The sequence below is a fragment of the Rhinoraja longicauda genome, chromosome 22, assembly GCF_053455715.1.
Source record: "Rhinoraja longicauda isolate Sanriku21f chromosome 22, sRhiLon1.1, whole genome shotgun sequence".
In the NCBI taxonomy this organism is placed as follows: domain Eukaryota; kingdom Metazoa; phylum Chordata; class Chondrichthyes; order Rajiformes; family Arhynchobatidae; genus Rhinoraja; species Rhinoraja longicauda.
Window position 1 is genome coordinate 9,855,559 of NC_135974.1, and position 24,942 is coordinate 9,880,500.

Consider the following 24,942-nt stretch of genomic DNA (forward strand, 5'->3'; position numbering starts at 1 on the left):
GTCGTCTGGTCATAACAATTTGGCCCTTGTCAAAGTCACTCGGGTCTTTACTCCTGCCCATTTCTCCTGCATCCAACATATCAACTTCAAGAACTGACTGTTCACTTGCTGCCTAATATATCCCACCCCTTCACATGTGCCATTGTAACAAGATAACCAATGTTATTCACTTCATCTGTCAGTGATCATAATGTCTTAGCTGATCGGTGTATATGGGGTGTAAAGTAAACATTTATAATGGGGATTTATAAAGATTGTCAAAAGTAACCTACATGTTTGTTACTTAAAGCCACTAATAACTTATTTTGAACTATTCCCATGCAATATTAAATAAAATCTATTTCATTTTCAAAATATATCGCCAAATAAAATTCTCAAAGTAAAATAGAAAAAAACAAAAAAAACTTTTTAATAACCTTGTCAAATTTACTGCAAAACATTAGAAGAATCAATGCAAATCCATGTTTTTGCCAATTTAATGCAACAAGAATATTCATTCATTTAAAACCTCTCAACTCATCAGGTCTGGTAAAGTGCTGTCAAGTAGAGAGATACAGAAACAAAATTAACAACTAATCATCTGTAACCTGTTGAATTATATCATCTTTTGATTTGGTGGGTAATGCTATCTTAGATAATGCACTCAGCAGTTTACCTTCAAGCCTCTGGATCCTTTGCATGACTGAACTGGGATTTGTCTATTTGATCATTTTAAGTTAACAAGATCTTCCGATATTGGTTGCAAAATGTGTTTTTTCACAAAAATCTCAACACAAGAAGTAAATTGCTCAAATTGTGGTCCAAATTAATGTTATTTTGCCATCAAACTTATCCTGGTCTTATCTTTGAATCCTGGTAATTTCCAGTGAGCCACTAATTCCAAATGAGATCATACAAATACTTGTACACATATTTATATTCTTTCATAGAAATCAGAAAGAAATAGGACCTTAATCCCAAGAAAGACCAACAGGACTTAACAGTCATCCTTCCCAAAGGGCTCAATAAGTGATAAGTTTGGGATCAGAATTTAACACCTGAAAAAAATCTAGAGACAATACAAAATTAGACTGAAGAAGGGTCTCAACCCAAAACGTCACCTATTCCTTCTCTCCTGAGATGCTGCATGACCTGCTGAGTTAGTCCAGCATTTTGTGATACTTTACATGGCTGGAGATTGTTATCTTTAAGAAAAGGTGATTATCAAGGAAGAAGAACTTAAGGATTTCAGTGGGTGTCTATATTGAAATTATAATCAGATTCTCCTTGAGCAATAAGGATTTATTTTGATAATCTATTAATAATGAGCACAGAAATAAATTGAAAGAAAAGAACCTGATCTTGGTTGCTTTCATTTCCTAAAATTACAAAAGCTTTTCATTCACCATTTTATGTTGAGTATTGTGTATTTCAATGGAAGAAACTGCAAATAAAGCCTTGGCATTGTGATTTCACAGGTGCAGTTCATTTAAAAGGACTACAAGAGTTAAAGAAAGTCCTATGTTTGTGTCCTTCATATGCTATTTTGCTCACTTATTCCTCACAATGCAATAAGATCATAAATATGCCATAAATTAACGTAACTTGTTCACGTAATATGAAGATTCTGACTGAAAGCAAAGATTAAGAGAAGGCAAAGTGGGATATCTTAGTTTTCGGGTATCCTTAATTTTACACAGTGGAGTGCCTTTCATAAGGAGATTCAATGTGAATTTGACAAAAGATTTGAGAGTGATAGAAGAGAGAATGGGGGAAAAAACAAAGCCACTGAGACGTTAGACCCAATATCTTTATGGATGTAGCATTTGTGGGGAAATCTTTTCTACTCATTCCTAGCGGTTTTCAATGCCAAGACATTTAATCAATGGTAAAGGCTGTGAGAAACTGGAAAACATGTATCTGAACACCTGCTATATTAAAATGAAAAATCAAGTGACTTCTTAAGAATACGCCAGATTAGACTAGATCATAACATTCTAGACATTCTAGCCTTAGAGGGAGTACAGAGAAGGTTCACCAGATTGATCCCTGGGATGGCAGGACTTTCATATGAAGAAAGACTGGATAGACTGGGCTTATACTCGCTGGAATTTAGAAGACTGAGGGGGGATCTTATTGAAACATATAAAATTCTTAAGGGGTTGGAGAGGCTAGATGCGGGAAGATTGTTCCCGAGGTTGGGGAAGTCCAGAACCAGGGGTCACAGCTTAAGGATAAGCGGGAAGTCTTTTAGGACCGAGATGAGAAAACATTTCTTCATACAGAGAGTGGTGAGTCTGTGGAATTCTCTGCCGCAGAAGGTAGTTGAGGCCAGTTCATTGGCTATATTTAAGAGGGAGTTAGATGTGGCCCTTATGGCTAAAGGGATCAGGGGGTATGGAGAGAAGGCAGGTACAGGTTACTGAGCTGGATGATCAGCCATGATCATATTGAATGGCAGTGCAGGCTTGAAGGGCCGAATGGCCTACTCCTGCACCTATTTTCTATGTTTCTATAATTAGTACTTTTTTAACATTCAACCAGGCAAAATTCTATTTTACCCAGGGTGCATGGCACCAGTAATCATTTTTGGATGAAACTGTGATAATCAAGAACTTGGACAAGTCAGTTTTACTTTATTATGCCTGACTCATTCTCAGCTTCAGGCATGCATTTATTAACATTAGTCATCGCACACCACACAATTCCACCTTGTTATATATTATTGCTCAAAGCTCCCCACAACTATTGCCATGGTACAGTCTCACTGGAACAATTGAAGAGCATGAAGCAAAGCCTGAAAAGCAGCAGGAGCAGAAGGATCAGAAGATGGTTCCTTTCACAATACCCACAGCCTCATCGCCCATCTGGATGAAGAGTGGAAGCACCATCTGGGAAACCCTGATGGGAAGATGCTTTTTTAAAGAAGCATGCAAAATTGTAATCCCTAATGCACACCAACTAACCCATTCCACATGCCCTATATTAGTACCAATCCAGTATAGCAACGATGAAAGATTCCGAGATGACATCTAAAAATCGCTCATATCTGCAGAAATGTTAACATATTTGATTAAATCACTGTTTTGAATACTTAAATGGGTTGCTATAACATTTCTGCATTTCTTGATAAATAGCTTTTCATTTAAAGAACTTGCACTTCTGCATAAACACTCTTAACACGCTTTTTTCTTAAGCAGGGGTTAAGGGAAGTATATAAAATTATGAGAGGCATAGATAGGGAGGGTAGTTGGAACATTTTTCCCACGGTGGAAAGTTAAAGATTAGAGGTTGTAGCTTTACGGTCAGAGGGGGAAAGAAGAAAGAAGATGTGTGGGCCAAGTAGTTTTGCAGAGAGTGAAGGGTGCCTGGAATGGTGTCAGGGATGGTGGTGGAGCAGATACAATGGGGATTATTAAGAGACTTTTAGATACTGATATGGATCATGTGCAGCCAAAGGAGTTTAATTTAGCTTGGCATCATGTTTGGCACATGCATTGTGGGCTGAAGGTCCAGTTACTGTGCTGTACTGTTCGATGTAATATTTTACAGATCTCCCTGACAAATGTGAACATGAAATTTATTTTCACATTGTTCCTTTGTGAAGGGATTTTTATGTGTGAAGACTACTGTGGCTACCAGCTTCCTGATTCTTTTATGGCAGACCTTGTGGGTCCCCTAACCTTCTGGAGGGCAAACTCCATCTTTGCATTCACCTGTTGCATGTCTCTTTGGATGAATGTGATAGATGTCTCCACCATGGGAGCTACAGTGTGCCACCAGGAATGCAACTTCAAGGACGGATGCCTTTCCCAGAGTGCTGGGCAGCAAAGTGTAGAAATTGTGTTGAATTGCAAGAGGTCCAATTAGGAATCACATGCATCTTCGGTTTGTCTCTGGATCAAAAACAGGTTTTTGCATATTTATTTTAGTTCAGCAATAAAATTGCTGATTATGAGGTGGTTCAAGTCTTCATCACCAAAATGGACATCAGCAGCTGTAGATGAGACTCAGAAATGCCACCTTTAATTTCCTTCAAAAGGGATCACTAGTAAGATCGATTCTGGATAAAATACATTTTGCACAGTTGTTGAAATTGAAGTGTCACTGCTGAGGTCAAAAAATTTCGAATGAATCAAATTATTCAATTTGACATTAAAAGATCAAACTGCCTCCAATCTGCTGCCCAAGTCCCACTGAAACTTTAAACATAAGGCTCACAGGTTGAGTTATGATCCAGAAACATCAGCTGTTGTCTTTAATTTTGCGAGAAGCATAGTTTCCATCAACCCTAAATATGCTCAATCACAAAAGGAGGATATAAAGCTGGTGACTCTAAATGCCACTGAAGCAAAGGATATTGCTGAATATTATCAAATAGTGTGAGTGTAGGCTGGAGAGCCTCCCATAGAGATCTTATACAATTTCTCCAGAATCAAGACGCAGGAAAAGGAAAATTCTTGTGCTTTGTGAAACTTTAATCAGCAATTCTTCAGAACAACTAGCAGACTATCAAATAATTGGAAAGCAAGCATCATTTCCCTTCTCACTTCCTACAAGCCACAGGGAAAATAAGAGTGAAAAATACAACAATAAAAAAGCAGGTTGGCAATTCTTAATTAGTCCTCATTTCATTATACATATTTTTTCCTAATCTACAATATTTCAATCATGATTTGCTACTTTGTTTAAATAAATTTGCCATTTCTATTCCTCTATCTATAAATCACAGAGGCCGAGAATTGTCAGGCACTGTCATATTCCGGATGCTTGTAAATTATAGCTGATCTTTGTGGATGACTGCAAGTAGAGGGCAATAAGTGAGTGCAGTGGAGAGAAAACAAAACCCTGCTGAAACCATGAAATGCTGCACAGAGCAGTTGCTGATAATCTGAAATAAAGAAAATACTCAGCAGATTAGGTAGCATTAGTTAATAATACCTGTAAATTATTTCACATCAGATCTGGCTGATTCTGACACAAATATTTGATATACGACAAATAAAAAATTGACTGGTTATTTTAAACTATCAAATTCAAAATCAAATCTTGACAGCCTGTAATATGCCAAGATCGAAGATGTGCTGCTCAGGTTTACGTTGTATTCTATGAGAAAATGTAGGGGTTAAAAATATTTTCTTTTTCTATTTGCGCTTTTGATTGTCAGAGCTGAAAATTTTAACTGATCCGCTGACTATTACATTTTCTATTCTTATTTCTAATTTCCAGCATCTGCATCTTTTTGCTTCTTGCTTAATTTTTATTAATACTGCTGTCCCTGCAGCAGTGCAGTTTTAAAATGAAGGGCAGGAGGTGAGTGGGTGGGTAGGATGGTGCTGCAAACCTGACTTAGGCGAGTTCCTTTTAATTTAATTTAAATTTAATTTCACTTCTGTTTTCCTTTGAAGTCACTCCCACCTCAGCTCCCAACTCATGACCCCTGGTTGACCTCTCCCTTCCCTCAGATCTTCATGCCTGCAGCCCACCCACTGAACTGCCAATTCTCCCCATTTCACCTGATCAACCCCTCCCCTAAATCCACTCATCTTCCAAACTTTTGCCAAGCAGTCCGTGTATCTCAAAACCTACAATAGCACACCACATTACAATGGATTGTAATAAATGCAAACTCTACTTTTGTTTCCCAAAAATCTACGATGCTATAAGACTATTCTGCACTCCAGTATTTTTCTCTTTGCACTATCTGTTGTACTTGTGAATAGCTTGATTGTATTCATGTATTGTATGATTTGATTTGAATGGATAGCATCCAAACAAAGCTTTTCGCTCTTAGTACAAGTGACAATAATAAACAATACAATACAATTTACCACTTTCATATTTTACCATTTTGTACTCATCTGCCATGTGTCTACTTACTTTACCAACATGAAATCTTCAATTATTGACATAATGATCTAGATTTTGTACAGTTTTTAATATCATCCACAACATTTGTAATGCTGACCCCTGTATCAAGAGATTAAATTGTTCATTTAAACAGAAAGGCATAATAATGACAAAACTAGGCTTCCTGATCTATATTTTCCCTGGAGACCCTCTTCAACTTTCTTAAAGTCATCTAACATTAGCTCTATTAACCAATGAGAACTTAAGTATTGTGATCAATGCTTCTGCTTTTTCTACTTCTTTCCTTTTCAGAACATTGGAAATATTTCATCTAATATTTTTAAGTACATCTATTGTAATCCTATCCATAGCTTCAGTCACTGAGCATTACCATTATATCACGATATCAAATTATATTCTTGAAATTGTCCAAGATTTTATATCAGTGCTGACTCAAAGATGGAACAGAAACATCATGAGTGATATATCAATCAGGACTACAAATTTTTATTTTTTTACTGATCCTTACATTAGCATTTTCATCAAGAAATTACATATTCCATTTTCAGGAAATATAAGGCTGACTGCAATCAAAATTCAAACATCTCAGCCAGGATAAATATTTAAGCAAAACATGCATCCGATGTGATCTTGCTGGTTGAAATGATGCATCGAGGCAACTATAGAGTAATTATTTAACAAAACTAACATCGGGACAAAAGATGGTAAATACACCATAGAGAAAATATTTTGTAGAAAGCCTTTAGGCTGACACGTCATTGTCTGCATTCAGTGAAATGGAGCAGTAGATAAACAGTTTGCTTGTGATCAGCATCAGTCCAAAATAGGAATTAAACTGGTTGCAAGCCCGAGGCAATTGCTGAGCATCAAAAGCTGTGCAGAAATTGCTCCAGCATTATTTAAAGATTTAGATTTCAGGAACATATTTAGCACTGCCTTCAGATACCACAGCAATACATGGTGATGGTTCAGAGTCGTTGACTAAAGGTGGTAATAGTTTTTAAAGATCCATAGGATTCAAAATCTCAGTCATAAGAACCAATGCTGCTTAATTTGTAAAACAATCTTGAAAAAGTCTGGTTTTATTGTTACACTTGTGAGTTACCAATTAAGTCATGTTTTCTGTGGACTGGGGTACACAAGTCTTTTGCGCCTCCTACATGAAACCAAGCAGCTGTCTAGCAAAGAGCTGATAGCTTTAGGTTGTTTCACAGTCTTAAAAGTCCTTATTGCCATGGAATCACATAAGCAAATGCGTTACTTAACAAGTAGCAACAGAGCTCGGAAACACTTCTCAAATTAAAAAATAATTAATTAAGAGGCAAAAAGATCAATAGAAGAGGCCGAACAGAACAAAGCAACTTTCAGGACATCTGGATATCCCCAAAACACTAGAAAACTAATGTAGGAAAATGTAGCTACTGGTGTATTTTAAGAAATATAGCAAATAATTTCTGCACAGCAAGCTCATACAAATTGAAATGCAACAAAAATCAAATTACCTGTACTTTACTGATGTTAACTTAGGGGTGATATTAACAAAGATAATACAGGACATGGCCTATGCAAGGAAATTAAAAATTAAATTCAGTGAAAGAAGTAAAATTTCCAATTTGAAACAAATAGTATTCGTCAGAAAATGTAATGGTAACCTTAAATTAGATTTTGTTTTCTTCACTAATCTGTGGTAATAGTTAAAAAAGCTCTTCCCAGGTTGTGAATTTAGTAGGAAAACCTCAAAAAATAGCATAAACATCCTTAATCGCCAACAATCAATCCCATTCTTTACCTCCAATAATCCCCCAATGCCAAATCTCTTTACACAAACATCCAGGCAACCTTGGCTCCACCCAGGACAAACCCACTTGGACACCTTGTGCTTAGGGGAGAGGGTAGGGCCGAAGATGTCCTGGATGGGTTGCTCCTAGACCTGGCCAAGCTGGTCATCTGCGAGTCACAGCACCAGACGGAAGAGGGCTCTGGCCGAGCTGGCTGCCTGCCCCTTTTCCTGGGTAACGTCTGCACCCAGGTGGTACTAGAAAGTGACCATGAGGATTTCTGGGAACGCTGGGCACTGTGGGGGGGTGGAATGCATCCTTAATAAGGATGGTGATATCTATATACTAAAACTCTTGTTTGTTTGTTCCTGAACTACAGCTAAAACGGTACACGATAGCATGACAATTTTAGGCCCATCTTACTCACCATCGTCCCTTTGGTGCTAATGGAAGAAGTTTAATTGAAATCGGTTATATTTTTTAAGTTATTCACATTTTAAAGTTTAAATCTATCTCATAGGGAAGGAGAGGGGAGGGAGGGAGGGGGTGGAGGGAGGATAAAGGGGGTTGAGGGGGATGGAGTGGGGGAAGCGAAGGGGGAGGGGTGGGAGGGAGACGAGGGGGGAGGAGAGGGTGCTGCACCAATGCAGGAAATGTTTGGGCCCAACGGGTCCACTTGGTCTAGTAGTTGTATAATAGTTTATTTAGTATATTTGTTTTGCTTGTATTGTGGTGGTGGGTTTGTTTTGAATAATTTAGTATTGTACATATTATTGTAAATAGGTGGATAAATTATTTTTGGTTAAAAAATAAATAAAAGGTCATGCCCACTGACCATTCTCTGACCCGCAATCTTTAATCCACTTACACACTCGACCCGACCACAAGTCACATCCCTATCTGGCAGTTTTCCCCCACCCCTCACAAGTCTACCACGTATCCCAAAAAAGTTTGAAATGCTGACACCTCACGATCACCAAAACTGGACGACAGCTCCAAGAAAGGGACTTATGGATACGGGATTATTTAGAAATGCACCTCATGCTTATTATGCTACTGAATTTTCTAGCAAGATGTTCTTAAATAAAATAATCATTAGTCAATCACCAAATGTACCAGTAACATATTATAATGATACTAAGCAATGTCTAGCTAGGCATATGTCACCTTACAGTAGAAAGCAATTCTAAGGATATTTTCTTTTTATCATTTTTAATGACATGATAGCTTTATTTGTGTACATTGAGTATGCAAGCAAAGAATTTCACTGTGCCGAATCACATGTGACAATAAAGTATTCCTATTCTAGATGTGGAAGAATGCCAAAGGACACTGTATACATTATGTATGGACAGATCTGAGTCATTCCTTTATAATAGGAACACTCTTGAAAATAGCCCTTTGCAAAAAGTTGATGAACATGGAATTGCTAGTGACTTTGAAACTATAATCTGCATTGAGGGACTGCTTTAATGAGAGTGGAGAGAAAAAAAGTTGAATGAGAAACCTAGCAACATATAAAAAATTGTTACATTTCCATGATCCTTTCTGAGATTTAAAAAAAAGGACCCAATTATGATTTGTAGGATTTAGACAGATTCAGTAATGGCCTCTAATATCCAAAAGTATACGAGTTCTAAAAAATGGTGATCATTACTATTCTTGGCATGTTGGTTAATAAAAATGTACTTTTAAACACCTTGGAAATATTCAAATCATACTTTTCACCTACCAGGAATGGGATTGAACCCAAAAGGACTTCAAACCCCTATGTCATTTTCTTACAATGCCACAAATCTTGCACACATTGCCCTTGCTATCATTTGCTTTTAAACAATGCAGACAAATTATAGAAAAAAATCATGCAGTTTTTTTCTCATGCATTGAATTGTAGGTTATTCTGGAGCACAATCTTTCAGGCTTAATGGATTTGAGTTTTGGTGCTTTTGTTTGAGAGGAAGAAAACAAAGAATCACCCCACATCCTTTTATTTCAGAATAATTTTAACATTTGAAGTATTTCTACTTCAACAGTTTAATTCTAACGAGTAAAGGATTGATTTGGAGTAACTGCAATAGTCATCAAACAGGAATAAAATAAAAATTAGCAGAGTACTCAAGCAAACATGTCATTTGGTTAATCTGGCTTTCTCTGAAGGATTCAATAGCTACACCAACCTAGTTTTGTGGAAGTATCAATATTTTGGAGCTCTTCATAGTATCAAGCTCTCAGGTGATCAGTGATGGCACAATCAGCCACATATGAAATTTATTTTGCTCTTTCTACAACATGATTTTGCCTTGGCCTTGGAAGAGTAACTTTCATTGTTTTTACAGTTATTTCATTCTGGCATTGCTTCTGTCTCTTCACATTGAGTGTCAATTTAGGAACTATTAGGAGAAGCTTTATTTTGCATTAATGGTTGATATAACTGGAGCATGTAGGGGCTGCTGTAAGGCTAGTAAAAGGTCATCCAATGAGATCATTCTGATATTCTTTTTATTTTCTTAAATAAGCACACCATAAACAACAAAATGGTAATCATAATTCTCTGTAAATTTTATAAAGTCATCTGCTAAAGTATGCATCAAACATAAAAAAATTGATTGGCATCTTTCAAAACATCAAGGTGTTTGAAAATGCTTTATAATCAAAGAATCACTGTTAAAACATACTTAAATGTTTCAATACAAGAAATGCAACAGCCAATTTGCCTACAGCATGCTTCCATTAACATCAATTTGATAAATACTCAAAGATGTTTTTGTGATATTGAATGAGGGATACATTTTACAATATTTCCATTCTTCTCCAAAAAAGTCTCATTCGATCTGATCCACCTCTCTGAGAGGACTAATGGTACTTTAAAATAATAAATCTCTTGAAAGACAGCATCTTCAGCAGTACCGCACCCCCTCTGTAGAGGGTCAATGAAAGTCAATTTAGATTTTTATACTCGGATCTCTGGTGTGGGACTAGAACCTGTAATGTTCTGACTCCAACCACAATGCTAATAGCTATGCCAGGGATTGAGATTTTTATTGAATAAAGCAATGGAGTTGGAAAGAGTGTCAGAATGAAATATTTAGATGGGGGAAATCATAATTCGATTATATTTAGTATTGCCACCACAAAGGTAAGACAGGCTTGTACAAAAATATTCATTTGAGGAAGGACCAGTTAGCTATGCCAAATGTGATTCGGCAAAAATGGATTAGGAACAAAGATTCCAACTAAACCAGTGTTAGACCAGTAGGAAACAGACGATGATAGTGAATGTTTAGAGCAAAAGATGGTCACACAAAGCATCTAGATCAAGAGATCCCTGGATGTCAAGAAGCATACGAGGTTGAATTAGTTACATAAAGTGAAATATGCATCAGTCAAAGGTGCTAAAAGGTAAACAAAATGCAAGAATAAAAATCAAAGTTAGGGAGAAAAGGGACACTGAAAAATATGAAAAATAATCAAGTGAAATTAAGGAAAAAAATCAAAAGTTGTTTATAAAATATGTAAAAATAACCAGAAGTAAAACAATTGATTAGATACCAAATGTTTTCCTGAGATCGTACTTAAAAATATTCTGATCAAAAAAAAATCGTCATTACAGAAAGAAAATATAGTTAAGGAAGTGGTGTCGAATATTCAACAGGATAAACAAAATGAGCGAAGGTATTCAAGGTTGAGGCATCTTTAAAAGTAAATAAATCAATTGTATCATACAAAATGTACCTCAGTGTCCTAAGAGAATCAAGTAAAGAAATATCAAAGGTTCAGTCTGTTTTTTCCAGTTAATGTAACATTGGTTAAGAAAGGAGCAGGATATATTTAAGGCTATAAACTTAATATGGGGCAAATTATTGTTGATCAGTATTACTTAAGGAAGAAGAGATTAATGAAGAAGTGTTAGAATTGATATAGTAAAGGAGGATTATGTTTGCCTATTCTGAATAAGGAATGTTGAATAATAAAAATGTATTTGATTTGGTTTACATTGATCTTACCAAGGATTTGATAACATTCCACATGGTATAATAGTCAGAGAGCCATGGGGTCCAAACGAAAGTTGGATATTGATCCACAGCAATCAGAAGCAAAGGATAATAGATCATGATATAGTTGGAAGATTGTCTAAAGAGGTTTTGTAGGGTTCAACACTAGGTTCATTGCTTTTTGTGGTACACCGATCCAAGACTTAAAAATGTAGGATTCTTGATTATGTTTGTGAATTATGCAATAATGCTTATTGTTATATAGTTGTTTATGTAATGTTGGAATCTGCAGAGTGTAATAGTTTATCAGTGGTTTGATCAAGTGAACATATCAATGGAAAATTGAATTCAATCCAAATGAATTGATACATTACTAGAGGGATCCAGAAGTGCACTTTGCTGGTGGTAGTATAGGTGGTAGAGTTGTAATTGGGACAAAGACGATACTTTCCTTTACTAATCAAGGTAAAGTAAGGTGATGTGATATGCCACAGTTGAAGAACACAGAAGTTCTGGTCATCACATTACTGTATCCATTAGATACAGAGGGAATTAATAAATATATTACAATGAATGGAGAATTTTAGTTGTCATGAATGGCTGGATACAGATTCTTTGGAACAGAGGAGGCTCAGGGAGACCAAGGTGTGTTAAATTATGGATTAAAGTTGACTGGACAAGCCTTTTTCCTTTAAGGAGGCAATTGATAGGATAAGAAGAGAAATAAGGAAAATGTTCAAGAAAAAGTAACACATGCATTTATAGTGTTGTAAACAAAGCAGTTATGGATCAAGAGCTGAATAGTGGAATTAGGATATATAAGTCTTCTCTGGATGGCATGGCCACGATGCATTAAATAGCTTGATTTTGTTCCTAAAATTCTGATTCCATTGTTTGAAGTATCCAGATATTCAGGTGTCATTCTCCATCTGATTTATTTTGCACGAATTTTAGCCATTTTCTGATGCCCAAAACATGGTAGTAGAATAAAATCACAAATGACCACCAACTTGAATGTGTTGCTTTTTGTGGTCTACAGTAAAATATTTAGTGCCGAAATGTTCTGGGGATTGAGTAAAAACAATTGAAGAAATGGTGAGGAAAGATGAAAATCACCTGGCCTTGATGGTCTGCTCAATTAATGTTGTCTATCTAACTGCACACTACTTTGAAACCATTTAGTTATCTTGATTAGCTGGTATTCATTACTGTTGGTAATAAAATCCACAAATGGCCATGGTCATGCAGCCAGGTTAATGCATGGAAGGGAAGTTGTGGCATAAGAACATTCCTCTTGGACATACTTAACTGAGGAATAGCTTAAGACATGACGTCAAAAGGGGAGGTATCAACTGAATGATTTCTTGAGGGTTGGAGAACCTTCAAGGGTATCCCAGACAGTCACCACATGTACCCACTAAAGACGCTGTCTCTGATGCCCGAGATTGTGCTGCTCTCACCTGTATGCAGTACCTCCAAAGCTGTGCCAGAGGCCCGTTTCTGACTTGAAGTCATGGTGCTGGCTGTGTTGATTTGCAGTCCCACACTCACGTCTAGCACCTCAGCTGGATTATTGCACTGAGCATAAAGAGAAAGAACAACTGAGGAAATGCATCTTCCAGAGTGTGGGAACAAATCATCAAGTGATTGATTTTTTCACCACTCCTCAGTATAAACAAATATCTTGTAGAGAGGAAAACGCCTCATGACCACAACATCACACAAACAGGGTTATGTCTCGAGCTTTTAAGGGGATTGTTAGACAGTGATGCAGACAAATACATTGTGGAATAAATCATCAAATGGAAGGTGGCACAACATTAAACAGGGAGTGCTGTTGTGTTTAATAGTGAATGTCTGAGTGATCCTGTATTTTTAATGATGTAACTGCTTCCTATCTTCAGAGATCTGCCTTTACCCCACGGTGAAGAATCTGTTAATTAGGTAAGAAAAATAGTAAGTTCTCTTTTTTGATGATGAACATGAATAAAAAGTAAATTTTGATAATATAATAATCATTACTTTTGACATTTCTGAAATTCTAAAGGAAAATAAAATTTTGCAAAGTGTACCTGGGAGTACTATATATATATATATATATATATATATATATATATATAAAAAATTATATCACTCAATTCATCTAGAATATAATTATTTCTGAATAACTATTTACCCATTTTATGGTACATTTAAAAGAAGTATATCAATTTTCACGGTCTCAATCTGTAGAAGTTTGGACATAGCAAATTAAATGAAGAAAATATTTATAGTGTTAAGCAAAGGTAATATTTTAAATAATAAAGATGTCTTATTTGGCATGAAAAATAATAAGCATACCAGGGCAGTTCATCAACGATTATGGTAACGTACCACTCAATTTCCAAAGGAAAGTGAGATGTGCAAGAAAATAAAGTAAAAAAGGTACAAAGACCTAACAAGAACAGAGATTAAGGCTACAAATCCTAATTCACAACAAAACTGCTCATTTGATGATCTTCTTAATGACAAATATTGCTTGAAAATATTTAATTTGTTTGGACATTTTAAAGACATTGCTCTATCTACCACTATGTCTAATCACATTGTTATTATCTAGTCTTCCATCAAAGTTCTAGTTTTCTACCATATTGCTCTGGGGCCTGATAAAATATATTCATCTTCTGATTCTTTTTCCATAAACCAAAGCTTTTTCCATGAATTTGCACTCTTTTGCATTCACTCACTTACTTGTCCAAATCTGCTGCTTTCTATATTCATCGTTCAAACATATACAACTCTCACAGTTGATCCCACACCATCTATAACATGCTGCCCTATGTTATATGATCCAAATCCCAAAGACTAACAGCTGAAATTTGTCGTTTCCAAGCTGTTAAGTGATGAATCAGTCCATCTTTCTTTCAACTATTTCCAGAATCATGCTTTTCATTAGGTCTGCCACACCTCCCACCACCCCAACTCAGACCATCATCTCTTGAGATTATATAAATTTCCCCCTGATAGGGCCCTAATGCTTTTTACAGGAGCCTCCTTTTCATGGTTGTATGTCAAATATTTCCTTTATTAGTAAGTCTCTATTTGATCAACACTTACAATATTGTTCCTTATCTAGTAGATTGCCCTTCTGTATTTCTTACATTCTTCAGGAGGATACAAGGAAATGTACAAAGGGGATTTTTTTAACCCTCAAAATCATTATTCCTAGCATTCCCACCATGGCTCCAAGACTTTTACTGGGCTGAGTTCAATGGCACACATACGTAGTTCTTTTCAACAGTGCAGTGTTTCAAAAGATGATACATTAGAACATCTGAAATGGCCCCTGGCTTAAAAGAGACAGGGACAAAATGCACAGATCTGCATTTTTGTTGGGTCCGAATATGCCATGGCAAAAAACTGGTGGTGTTTGGAGAGATTTTTAGAGATAGCCAGATAATCTACATTTCAACCAATAAAATCATTTCAACTGCCTCATTCATCCTTGAGTGCCATTTTGTTTCTTCTAAGTCTTCTCCAGCAACGATAGTGTTCGAAGTGAAGAAAATTCACTTGCTCCCTTGCTTTGCTTTGTATCAGACTCGCGGTTGTGAAAACACATTTAGTTTATTTCGAGAGGGATAATTAGTAGGTTCATCACAAGCCCCCACCCCCCTCTCCCAAACAAATCATACTCTAGGATTGAAAGCAAAGAAAACAGCAGATGCTGGAAATCTGAGATAAAAACAGAAAATATTTTGAACTCGTCAGCAGTCAGGCAGCATTTGTGTGGAGAGGAACAGTTAACATTTCACATCAGATCAGCAGTCTTACATCAAAACTAGCTCCCCTGAAACTAGTTAGTAAACTAGTTTAGGTGTTTACTAACTTTTCCTGGTTGTAATAAAAGATCATCTTATTTTTAAGAAAAACGAAAAGTTCTATTTTTCTTTGCACAGATGTCGTCTGACTAGAACTTTCAGTTTTTATTTCATGTTCTAGGACTGACTGAAAATGTTTCCATTCCTGAAGAAAAATTCAGCCCAGTTATCTAATATTCCAATAGCTAAACTTTGGTTTCTTCCTCTCACTCCTCCACATTCCATATCTCCTGCAATCTTCAGTAGGATACAAGAAAATGCAAGATGGGTTCTACAGTTTATTGTCATGAATATTTCTGAAGCAATTCCACTCTTCACCTTTGTGTTCTTGTTTCCTTAAACAAGATCTGTATGTTCTGTATGGCTCACCGTGCATCTTCCAATTATCTAGGATCTCCAAAATAAGCAACTTATTAACTATCTATTTTACCTGACAAAGCTACAAATTTCTGGAAACTGAAATCACCTAATCACCACAACCAGGTTTATTTCAGCTCCCTTTGCATTTGGTTTAAAAATGCAGCTGGAATGCACCACTTGGTGTTTGGCCTTTTTTTTTTTTAAACAAAAAATCCTCAGGAATTAAACATTCATACCATTTACACAATTCAAAAGTTCAGCATAAATTACAAATGTGCTCTGTAAAGAAAGAACCTTGAGAGTACATCAAGAAAAACTGACAATGTTATAACAAAGGGAACAAATCAACACTTTAAAACAAAAGTAATGTATTAAAGATATTAGACATTAGATACTGGAAACAAATATGAAGTTGACAATTGGAATGGTCACAAGAATCTGACTGCAATTCAAAGAAACAACCATGACACAACATCCATTTTGCCTCCTCCTACAACTTTTCAAAACCAGTATCATAGTCTACAAAGTCAGACATTTGGTGCTGCATTCTTCAATATTAAATGTGTAAATATCACTTATTTCCAGAACAGATGCAATTGCAATCAGTTTTGGTTCTAACTGTAGCACACTAAGATTTCAATTAGACACCTCTGGTCACAATTTATCATTCATACATGATACACTTGCTGCATCAGTTGCACAAGGAATGCTTTCAGTGCTTTGCATGGGAAATTTGATCTTGTCGCAAGGACGGCCCATTGGCGATCAATCCTGGAACACCCATGTTTTTGTAGCGCTTCTGCACCAGAGGTAGGACCCAACCAAGTTCTAAGAAATTGCTCAGCTGCTATGTTCAAAGTCCAATTTTCCTCCTTGCACAATATCTCACTTCTGCCCAATCCCCAGGTCCAGATCTCTGGCCTCCCCTATCCCCATGAGCTCCGATCTCCATCTGGAAACTAGGCACCAATCTCAGGCAATGAATGAGATCCCAGCCAGCGTGCAAGATGTGTGATCAGCAAATTTTGGATGCTGATGTTGAGGCTTGGGCTTTTCTAAATTTTGCAGTGACAGCCCCATGACCAAGCCAATCAATGGCATGCCATGCAGTTCGTCGCTGAAACCAATTTTTTAACCAAGAAAATTAAAACCAATATTAAATGATTATAGACCTTTAAATCTCCCAGGAAATTCCAATGAAACATTGATGAGCACAAAGTAATCTTATTTTAGATGTTATTATCTGGTTTTGAAAACAGGTGAAAATTTGAGCAGTAACTCTTAAGAAAGAGGAGGGTGCAAACTTTTAAGTATCTTTTCCTTTTTGGTGCTTTTATTTTTGTTGTAGAACATTCTTAAAAACTATAATGGAAAAAAAAAGTCACAGGATGGTCTATCTTGCCTGTTCATATCCATAAGGCCTCTGTTGCTGAGCTGAGGGCCCTGGTTGAGCAGTCCTATAACTTCCATATTGTTGACCTTGACCCTGTTGGTAACCTGGATATTGAGAAGAGGCTCCCTGTGTTGTACCTGTAATTTTAATAGCATGTTTTCATTAAGACAGGTGGTTCAGCATCATTTTTAATTTCTTACAAAATTTGGAAATGTCAAGCAACACAAATTGCATTTAACAGAAATATTCAGTTGTTGATTGTTATTGAAGCAAATATTTTCAAACAAATCAAATTAATATTCATGTAAAAAACTCTCACTTTGACAAGGCATGCTTATGCCACATCCACATGATTCATGATGTGGATATAAGATGCTGCTGGAGAAGTCACAAAATAGTCATAACCATCTGAGAGAGAAAAACTTCACTTTATCTCTGCCTTAAATGGGCGGATTAGAATGTGTTGGATTATATTTTACATTTGAAGTTTTAATTTTAGAACAAAATTCATTACATTTAAGAGTAAAATTAGATTATGATGAATTTATCAAGAAGATGTGTATTCAACAGAAATTACTATTAAAACTGGCACTTTCTGCTCTTGACCATTGTGAGATTATGGCAATATTTGACTTGTGCATATACAACCAGAAGGAACATAGGACACAAACCTGAGGCCAAATTAAACTAATCTCTTCAGCGTGCATGTGGTCCATATCCCATCCATGTCCATGCACCTATCCAAAAGCTTTTTAAATACCATTATCATATCTGCTTCCAAGACCACCCCTGGCTGTATGTTCTAGGAACCTACCACTCTCTGCGTAAAAAACCTGCCCCTCTTAAAGCCATGCCCTCCAGTCTTTGCCATTTCCACCCTTGGAAAAAAGGTTGTGATTGTCTACCATATCTAGGCCTCACATAATTTTATATACTTCTATCAAGTCTCCCCTCAGCCTCCATCGCCCCAGCCAAAACAATCCAAGTTTGTGCAACTTCTCCTTATAGTTGACTTGTGTATATACAACCCTCTCATCCAGGCAGCATTCTGTTAAATCTCTCTTGCACCCTCTTCAATGCCTCACATCCTTCCTGCAATGGAGCAACGAGTGTTTGATTAGTAGGGGTGTCAGGAGTTATGGGGAGAAGGTAGGAATGGGGTTGAGGGGGAGGGATAGATCAGTCATGATTGAATGGCAGAGTACATTTGATGGGCTAATTCTTCCTATCACTTACGAATGAGAACTGCATACAATACTCCAAATGCAACTGAAAGACACGCACAGCGTATGCCTATTTTACTACTTTTACTTGCGTTACCACTTTCAGGAACCTGTGAACAAGGATCTCAGGGTCTTTTTTAATATCAATGCTGTTCAGAATTTTGACTTTAACTGTTACTCAAAGTGCAATACCTCACACTCGCTTGGATTAAACTGTCATTTTCCTACCCGCATGAAGTTGATCAAGATCCCACGGTATACTCTGCCAACCATCCTTAATGTACACAACTCCATCAATTTTGGTGTGATCTGCAAAATTTACTAACCAACCCATCTACATTTACATCCAAGTCATTTATATATATCACCAACAACAGAGGTTCCACACAGATCTCTGTGGAACTCCGCTGGTCACAGACGAATAACACACTTCCACCACAACCCATTGCAAGGTTTGCATTTTATGTTATAACTTCTTGCCAAACCAATAACCAACACTTTGGCTCCCTTTGAATTTTTCTCTAGATGCTCAACTAATAATACAGGATTTAATGATAGATGGAAATGTACTTCGGGTTATGTGTTCCACATGAAATAATGTTGTGGCCTTGATGTAACTTACATTTTCTTATATACTTCCTTAAGTTGCTTTCCAAAGTATTAACCATGTGATGATGAGGAAGAAAATAGCCTGTTCTGTATCAGCCATCCAGAATAATTCCACAATCTCATCTAATTTTTCCATCTGGTAAAACTGTGCTAGCATCCACATGCATAACTATGAGCTAATCACCTTATATTTGGTCAAATGATTCAACAGGGTCAATAAAGAGAAAACCTCTTTATATATCGCCACTGCTCAGTACTATAAATCCCCCCCCCCCCCCCCCCATTCCCATACTGACCCATCTGTTTTCAGCCTCCTCCTCTGCCAGAGTGAGGCCACAGGCAAATTGGAAAACAGCGCCTCAAATTCCACTCGTGTAGCATACAACTAAATGGAATGAACATTGAATGCTCCAATTTCAGGTAACCTCCCCACCATTTCTAACCCTGCCCAAGTCACACAGTTTCAGTCCTCTACCTTCACTTCTTCCATCTGCCCATCGCCTCTTGCTCCTTCCTATCCCATATCCCTTATTTTTCTTTCCCCCTTTTCTCTTCTATCCACCATCCCTCCCTCTGGTTTGTCATTTCACGACCCATCTTCTTTCGTTATCAGATTCCACCATTTGCACGCTGTTGTTTCCTCCACCTCTGCTTTGGTTATCAAAGATAATGGAGCAGAGCAAGATAGACCACTCGACCCTAAAATACATAGTATGTCATGGCACCATTTTAGTAGGCAGAAACTTGCAGAAACATTTAAAAAGAAAAATAACAAAAATCTGTAAATTGATAGATGAGATATATTCTGCATTTTTATGGTATCATCACACATACTGTTCCCCCAAAACACTGATTACACTGCGAGAGGCATAGTGATCAGCGGGGTTTGCCTACTAAAATGGCGGACATTACGCTCTTTTGCGTACGACACTTCAGTATAGGCGATTTCGACGGAGTGGTTCATCTTGCACCTCTAGTATCTTTGGTTATCATCATCATCACCTCTCTCCCACCTGACATATCTGCCAATCATCCCCTCCTCACCTAGATCCACCTATCACTTGCTAAGTTTCCCCACCCCTTCCCCTCATCTTTTTCTACCAGTCATCTCTCCTCTAAACCATCATCTGAAGAACGGTCCTGACACAAAATTCTTGTTCATTTCCTTCTATAAATGCTGAGATCCACCGGCTGTTTCTTTCTCACTCAGGATCCTGCATCTGCAATCTTTGGTGACTCTTTATAAAAATAAATGTTATTATGAGCAACCATTTGAAACCTTCAAAGTTATGGTTTTAGATAAAGTTCCAAACAGTTTAAAATCAAAAAAGCTATGCCATTAAAGGGCCCTTTTTGAAAAGGAAAAAATTATGCAAGTTTATTACCCACTTCCTCACATTTTGTAATCTTCTACTTCTTTCGTTTTACCATCTATCCAGTCGTAACATTATATACATGTTGCAATGATGATCCTAATCTGAGGAAAGACATTCTTGCCTTAGAGGGAGTACAGAGAAGGTTCACCAGATTGATCCCTGGGATGGCGGGACGTTCATATGAAGAAAGACTGGATAGACTAGGCTTGTACTCGCTGGAATTTAGAAGACTGAGGGGGGATCTTATAGAAACATATAAAATTCTTAAGGGGTTGGAGAGGCTAGATGCGGGAAGATTGTTCCCGATGTAGGGGGAGTCCAGAACCAGGGGTCACAGCTTAAGGATAAGAGGGAAGTCTTTTAGGACCGAGATGAGAAAACATTTCTTCACAGAGAGTGGCGAGTCTGTGGAATTCTCTGCCACAGAAGGTAGTTGAGGCCAGTTCAATGGCTATATTTAAGAGGGAGTTAGATGTGGCCCTTGTGGCGAAAGGGATCAGGGAATATGGAGAGAAGGCAGGTACAGGTTACTGAGCTGGATGATCAGCCATGATCATATTGAATGGCAGTGCAGGCTCGAAGGGCCGAATGGCCTACTCCTGCACATATTTTCTATGTTTCTATGAAGGGCCTTTTGTCCAATCAGATTTACTGTCCATGGGAGCTGTAGTCCTAATTCTACATTCCTCCTGGGTTCCATAATCCTTTAACCACTTTTCTTTATCTACCTATCTAAATTGCTCTCAACTGGTGACTCATCTTTCTGCTTCAGTCACTAGTTCTATGACAGCATTTGTACGGTGTGTTCTAAAATTTTATATTGTTTAGTTTAGAGATACAGCGCGGAAAAAAAGGCCCTTCGGACCACTGAGTCCGCACCGACCAGCGATCCCCGCACATTAACACCACCCTACACACACTAGGGACAATTTTACATTTACACCAAGCCAATTAACTACAAACCTGTACGTCTTTGGCGTGTGGGAGGAAATCAAAGATTTGTCATCTGCGAACTTGTAAATTGGGTAGGATTGGTATTTGGCTGCAAAATCATAAGTGTATAAAGAATATAGTAGGCAAGCTATTGGAAAGGATTCTTCAGGATAAGATTTAAACCCATTTGGAAGAGAAGCGGTTAATTAGAGGCAGCCAACATGGCTCTTTGCACATGACAGGTCGTGTCTTACTAACGATCAAGTTTTTTGAGGATGTGACAAAGATGATCGATGAAGGATAGGGCAGTGGATGATGTCTACATTGATTTGAGTTAGGCATTTGTAGAAGTTGCCATGGTAGGCTGATCCAGAAGATTAACATGCATAAGATTAACTTATGGATTCAGAATTGGCTTACTAATAGAAGACTGATACAAGGTGGAAGAAAAATATTCTTTATCGAGGACTGTGACCAATGGAATTCCACAGGGATCTGTGCTGGTACCTCTTCCTTTTGTGATAATAATATAAACGACTTGGACACAAACATAGACGGGTTGGTTAATAAATTTGCAGATGGCACCAAGATTGTTGGGGTCGGTCTGTGAGAAAGGTTGTCGGGGTATACAGTGGGATATAGATCAGCTACAGAAGTGGGAAATAAGTGGCAGATGGAGTTTAACCTGAGCAAGTGTGAGGTGTTGCACTTTGGGAGGTTAAATGGCAATTAATGAAAAGACCCTTCTCAGCACTGATGTACAGGGGGATCTTGGGGTCTAAATCCATAACTCTGAAAGTGGCAACACAAGTGGAGAGAGTGGTAAAGAAGGCATATGGTTTGCTTGCTTTCATAGGTCAAGGCATTGATTATAAGAGTCAGGAAGTCATGATATAGCTTTATATGACTTTGGTTTGGAGTACTGCGTGCAGTTCTTATCACCCCATTACAGGAAAGATGTGGAAGCTGTGGAAAGGTTGCACAGAGGAGATTTACCAGAATGATGCCTGGAAGAGGGGATATTAGTTACAGGGAGAGGGTGGTCAGACTTGGATTGTTTTCTCTGGAACACTGGAGGTTGTGGAGAGACCTGATATATATATATCTATGACGGGCATAGATAGGGTAGACAGTCAGAATCTTTACCCCAGAATGGAAGGATTAGATATTAGAGGGCATAGCTTTAAGGTGAGAGGTGCAATGTTAAGAGATATGTAGGGCAGCTTTTTAAAAATTAAACACAGAGGGTGGTGAATGCTTGGAACGTGCTGCCAGAGATGGTGGTTGCAGCAGATATAATAGTGGTATTTAAGAGATTTTTGGATAGGCAAATGGGTATGCAGGGAATGGAGAAATATGGATTATGTACAGGTAGATAAGAGATGACCTTGGCATCATGTTCGGTGCAGACATTGTGGACCAAAAGGCCTGTTCTTGTGCTGTACTGTTCTATGTTCCAATTCACTGACTGATGAATGTCAACATGTCAAAAACCTTCTTTTCGAGCCAAATCTACCTGTGTCGACAAGCCATGGTTTTATTCCTTGGAATGCAGAAGACTGAGGGGTGTATAAAATTATGAGCATAGATAGGGTGAATGCACAGTCTTTATTCCAGGGCAGGGGAATCAAGAACCAGATGACATATGTTTAAGATGAGAAGGGAAAGATTCAATTGGAACCAGAGGAGCAACGTTTTCACAAAGAAGGAGGTGGGGACATGGAATAAACTGCCATATTAAGTAATTGAGGCAGGAACTGTGTACTGGTACTCCTAGATCTCTCTGTTCTATCACACTCCACAGGACCCAACTGTTTACTGTGAAGGTCCTGCCCTGGTTCAACTTCTCAAAATGCAGTGCCTTACACTAACCTGAATTAAACTCCATTAGCTCTTCCTCTGCCCTCTTGCCCAGCTGATCAAGATCCTGTTGTAATTCTTGATAATCATCTTCACTGGTGAAGTGGTGTTGGGTTTCTTAATAAATATTAGGAGAGGAATTCCCTGGAGCCTGATGAAATCTATACTAGTGAGGGAGGCAACAAAGTAATTGCTAGGACCTTGACAAGATCTTTGTATTCCCTTGACTAACGTGTGAAGTCCCAAAAATTTGGAGAATAGATATTGTTCTTTTGTTTAAGGACAACAGGAATAATCCAGGATATTTTAGGCTGCTAAACCTTACATAAGTAGTAGGCAAAGATTTGTTAGAGACGATTTACTTGTATTTGTAAAAGCATGGACTTATTAGGGAGTGCCAGCATGGCTTTGCACAAGGAAGGTCCAGTCTCACAAATTTGATTGTGTTTTTTTGAGGTCGTGACAAAGATGATTGATGAACTTTCCTGAATCATTTGGCAAGGTCCCTCATGGTAGGCTGGCCCAGAAGAATGGCGGGTTGGTAAATTGGATCTAAAATTAGCTTTGGTCACATATGCAGAGAACAGTGGTGGAGGAATGTTTTTCATAACTGGAGGATCAGTGGAAAACTTGTCAAAAAATAAAGCAAGACATAGGTCACTTGGAAATTTCTGTGGAGAAATGGCAGATGAAATTTAATTAGTATGTGGTGCTGCATTTGGGAGGTCAAATGCAATAAGAAAATATACTATAAAATTATCAAACTAGTTTTCTCTAGAGCACAGAAGCCAAGGGGTGACCTACTAGAAGTATATAAAATTATAAGAGACACAGATAGGGCAGACAGTAAGTGTGTAAGAAGGAACTGCAGATGCTGGTTTAAACCGAAAAGACACAAAAATCTGGAGTAACTCAGCGGGACAGGCAGCATCTCTGGAGAGAAAGAATGGGTGACGTTTCGGATCAAGACCCTTCTTCAGACAGGTCAGGAATAAGGGAAACAAGAGATATAGATGGTGATGTGGAGAGATAAAGAACAATGAATGAAAGATATGCAAAAAAGTAACGATGATAAAGAAATAGGCCATTGTAAGCTGTTTGTAGAGATAGTAAGTTTTTTCCTCCAGGGCATAAATGTTAAATGACAGAAGACATATGTTTAAGGGGCAAAATGTAATTAATTTAATAAATAAAATTTAATAAAAGAGCCCCAAACCTCTCCTGATCTGGGTTATTAGCATTAAACTACACAATCTCAGACAAGCTCACGTAAATCATCTTTCAGTGACATCCTCAAGCATATTGTGATAGTCTGCATGAGTGGTACACTACCTACATATTAAACTTTCACAATGGTATTTTTTGCCCACTCACCATATCCTTGTTGTTGGCCGGGATAACTCTGTTGGGTAGGATATTGCTGCTGGGAGTAAGTCTGCTGTTGGGTTGGTGCCTGCTGGTAAGCCGATTGCTGTTGGGCATATTGTGAATTTCCTGGATAAATGATGGAACAGGCTGTTAAGTCTTGTTGTCTTTGCTATCAAAGCAGAAAAACAAAACAATTCAAATTCTGCAACATAACTACAATCCATTCCCAACCAAACTCTCATATAACTGGGGTTTATAGTAACTGATGGTTACTGTAGTTTCTGATTGTCAGTGATCCTGTCTTAAAAAGTGCATTATTGGGTAAGAATGGTATCAGAAG

General features: G+C 37.6%; 1 protein-coding gene across 7 annotated transcripts in view; it reads right to left on the reverse strand.

Moving 5' to 3' along the window:
* The window catches only part of LOC144604383 (calcium-responsive transactivator-like), a 69,579-nt gene that overhangs the window by 5,752 nt on the left and 38,885 nt on the right, over positions 1-24,942 (reverse strand). For 6 of the 7 annotated variants that reach the window (XM_078418712.1, XM_078418711.1, XM_078418716.1 and 3 more), the window contains 3 exons: positions 24,609-24,728; positions 17,243-17,370; positions 13,081-13,198 (listed from right to left, as the gene is read on the reverse strand). In XM_078418712.1, coding sequence (XP_078274838.1) covers positions 13,081-13,198; positions 17,243-17,370; positions 24,609-24,728 — 366 coding nt within the window. The remainder of the gene's footprint in view (positions 1-13,080; positions 13,199-17,242; positions 17,371-24,608; positions 24,729-24,942) is intronic. The other variant, XM_078418717.1, reaches the window with a different exon arrangement.